The 3497-nt window shown below is 51.1% G+C and overlaps 1 protein-coding gene across 1 annotated transcript; it reads right to left on the reverse strand.

The window, feature by feature from the left end:
• Positions 1 to 479: 479 nt before the first annotated feature.
• On the reverse strand, positions 480 to 3288 carry LOC124023206 (layilin-like; the record flags this gene model as incomplete). The annotated part of the gene is made up of 4 exons (XM_046337742.1): positions 3267 to 3288; positions 2441 to 2738; positions 2005 to 2162; positions 480 to 518 (listed from the first exon to the last, which is right to left on the reverse strand). Coding segments are annotated over exons 1-4 (517 nt in total), but the record flags the coding sequence as incomplete, so codon positions are not given.
• Between the last annotated feature and the right edge of the window lie 209 nt (positions 3289 to 3497).

Consider the following 3497-nt stretch of genomic DNA (forward strand, 5'->3'; position numbering starts at 1 on the left):
TTCCCAGAAGAGTGGAGGCTGTTATAGCAGCAATGTTCCAACATCTAGTGGAAAGCCTTCCCAGAAGAGTGAAGGCTGTTATAGCAGCAATGTTCCAACATCTAGTGGAAAGCCTTCCCAGAAGAGTGGAGGCTGTTACAGCAGCAAAGGGGGGACCAACTCCATATTAATGACTTCCCAGAAGAGTGGAGGTTGTTACAGCAGCAAAGGGGGGACCGACTCCATATTAATGACTTCCCAGAAGAGTGGAGGCTGTTCTGGCAGTAAAGGGGGGACCAACTCCATATTAATGACTTCCCAGAAGAGTGGAGGCTGTTCTGGCAGTAAAGGGGGGACCAACTCCATATTAATGCCCATGATGTTGGAATGAGATGTTCAACGAGAAGATGTCCACATACCTTTGGTCATGTAGTGTACCTATTAATATTCAGACCTCATTAATACCATGAATATTCAGACACTTTAAGTAGCGTTGTTACCTGGGTGTGCAGTGTTGGGGGAGGGTTCAGGAGCCTTCTCTGGAACACAACACAATCAATCAGTTATAAAGCCCTTTTAACATGAGCAGATGTAACAAAGATGTCACAACAACCCAACCTAAAACTCCAAACAGCAAGCAGTGCAGATGTAGAAGCACAGTGGCTAGGAAAAACCAGTCCTCTACTGGTTGTAGTGGGTAGAGAGGAACAAGGCTCTGAGGGGTGACTAGTCCTCTACTGGCTGTACTGGGTAGAGAGGAACCAGGCTCTGAGGGGTGACTAGTCCTCTACTGGCTGTACTGGGTAGACCAGAGGAACCAGGCTCTGAGGGGTGACTAGTCCTCTACTGGCTGTACTGGGTAGACCAGAGGAACCAGGCTCTGAGGGGTGACTAGTCCTCTACTGGCTGTACTGGGTAGAGAGGAACCAGGCTCTGAGGGTGACTAGTCCTCTACTGGCTGTACTGGGTAGACAAGGCTCTGAGGGGTGACTAGTCCTCTACTGGCTGTACTGGGTAGAGAGGAACCAGGCTCTGAGGGGTGACTAGTCCTCTACTGGCTGTACTGGGTAGAGAGGAACCAGGCTCTGAGGGGTGACTAGTCCTCTACTGGCTGTACTGGGTAGAGAGGAACCAGGCTCTGAGGGGTGACTAGTCCTCTACTGGCTGTACTGGGTGAGAGGAACAAGGCTCTGAGGGTGACTAGTCCTCTACTGGCTGTACTGGGTAGAGAGGAACCAGGCTCTGAGGGGTGACTAGTCCTCTACTGGCTGTACTGGGTAGAGAGGAACCAGGCTCTGAGGGGTGACTAGTCCTCTACTGGCTGTACTGGGTAGAGAGGAACCAGGCTCTGAGGGGTGACTAGTCCTCTAATGGGTGTACTGGGTAGACCAGAGAAACCAGGCTCTGAGGGGTGACTAGTCCTCTAATGGGTGTACTGGGTAGACCAGAGGAACCAGGCTCTGAGGGGTGACTAGTCCTCTACTGGCTGTACTGGGTAGAGAGGAACCAGGCTCTGAGGGGTGACTAGTCCTCTACTGGCTGTACTGGGTAGACCAGAGGAACCAGGCTCTGAGGGGTGACTAGTCCTCTACTGGCTGTACTGGGTAGAGAGGAACCAGGCTCTGAGGGGTGACTAGTCCTCTACTGGCTGTACTGGGTAGAGAGGAACCAGGCTCTGAGGGGTGACTAGTCCTCTAATGGGTGTACTGGGTAGACCAGAGGAACCAGGCTCTGAGGGGTGACTAGTCCTCTACTGGCTGTACTGGGTAGAGAGGAACCAGGCTCTGAGGGGTGACTAGTCATCTACTGGCTGTACTGGGTAGAGAGGAACCAGGCTCTGAGGGGTACCTGCTGTGTACTATCATCTGTGTGTGTGTGTGTGTGTGTGTGTGTGTGTGTGTGTGTGTGTGTGTGTGTGTGTGTGTGTGTGTGTGTGTGTGTGTGTGTGTGTGTGTGTGTGTGTGTGTGTGTGTGTGTGTGTGTGTGTGTGTGTGTGTGTGTGTGTGTGTGTGTGTGTGTGTGTACCTGCAGTGTACTTGCAGATGAAATTGTTCTTGGTGTCACAGTTGTCATCGTTCCAATGGAACATGTAGAGTCCTCCGAGGCCGGGCGGGGCGGACGGTTGGTGGTACATCACCACACACACCTCGTAACCACAGGACGGCTCGTCCCAGTGCCAGTTCCTAACACACACGCAGGAACAAACACACACAGTAACACACATACGTAAAGTTACACACCACTGTCTATTATTATATGAACTATTCCATGTAAACAGAAGGAGGCGTGGCTTAGAGCAGACCCAGCTGATGGAGGTGTGGCTTAGAGCAGACACACCTGAAGGAGGCGGGGCTTATAACAGACCCACCTGATGGAGGCGGGGCTTAGAGCAGACCCACCTGAAGGAGGCGGGGCTTATAACAGACCCACCTGATGGAGGCGGGGCTTAGAGCAGACCCACCTGAAGGAGGCGAGGCTCCCGTCGGTCCAGTAGTACTGTGAGGGACAGTCGTCAACGTTTTCCGTGTCACCATGGTTACGACGTAGGCCAATCCAGAAGTCTCCGTCGGAGGGACGGAGCTCAGTGACAAGCTGCTCTATGATTCGCTGCTCGGCCGGTGACTCAATGCTCAGCAGCTCCCCTCCGTCACGGCGACACGCTAGCCTCGCCTCCAGGAAGCTGAGCCGCCGTCCAGGGTCAGAAAAATATGCCAGTTTATAGCAGGGCCGGCCCCGATCCAACCTACACACACGCTGGCCTACACACGCACAGACACACACTGTTACTATTGCTATGTACATCGATGGGGAAATGTACACTAATAATAACTAGCTAAATTGGGACAGACATTTATTATTCATACAGGTTAATAAACAACCCTGCACCTCACCTCTGACTTCAAACAACTCCGCTATGGAGGGGCGGGCGGGCGGACAGACGGACGGACGGACGGACGGACGGACGGACGGACAGACAGACAGACAGACAGACAGACAGACAGACAGACAGACAGACAGACAGACAGACAGACAGACAGACAGACAGACAGACAGACAGACAGACAGACAGACAGACAGACAGACAGACAGACAGACAGACAGACAGAGAGACAGAGAGACAGAGAGAGGGGCCAGTTAATGTCATGTTATTTTATGTTATATTTCTGTGTTAAATGGAATCCCCTCCACAGTGACATCACTTACACAGCCTTCCAATATAATAACATCAACAACATTCTGATGTAGATGAAAGAGATTAGGCTAGGGCGGTATCCAGATTGTCATACCTTCATACCGACTTTGTGCCATACCGGGATATTCAGTACTACCGGCACTGAACACAAGGGGCGCTGTTTTCAACCCCATTGATAATCTGTAATCAAAAGGTTTAGCAATGCTAACGAGTACATGTACAATCCCATAGAGAATGTATTTTATAGTGTCTGACCTAAACTATACAAGTATACAATTAACTCAAAAATGCTACTCACATTTTGCGGCACACACATAACTAATTT

This window comes from Oncorhynchus gorbuscha, unplaced genomic scaffold (assembly GCF_021184085.1).
Source record: "Oncorhynchus gorbuscha isolate QuinsamMale2020 ecotype Even-year unplaced genomic scaffold, OgorEven_v1.0 Un_scaffold_1542, whole genome shotgun sequence".
NCBI lineage: Eukaryota > Metazoa > Chordata > Actinopteri > Salmoniformes > Salmonidae > Oncorhynchus > Oncorhynchus gorbuscha.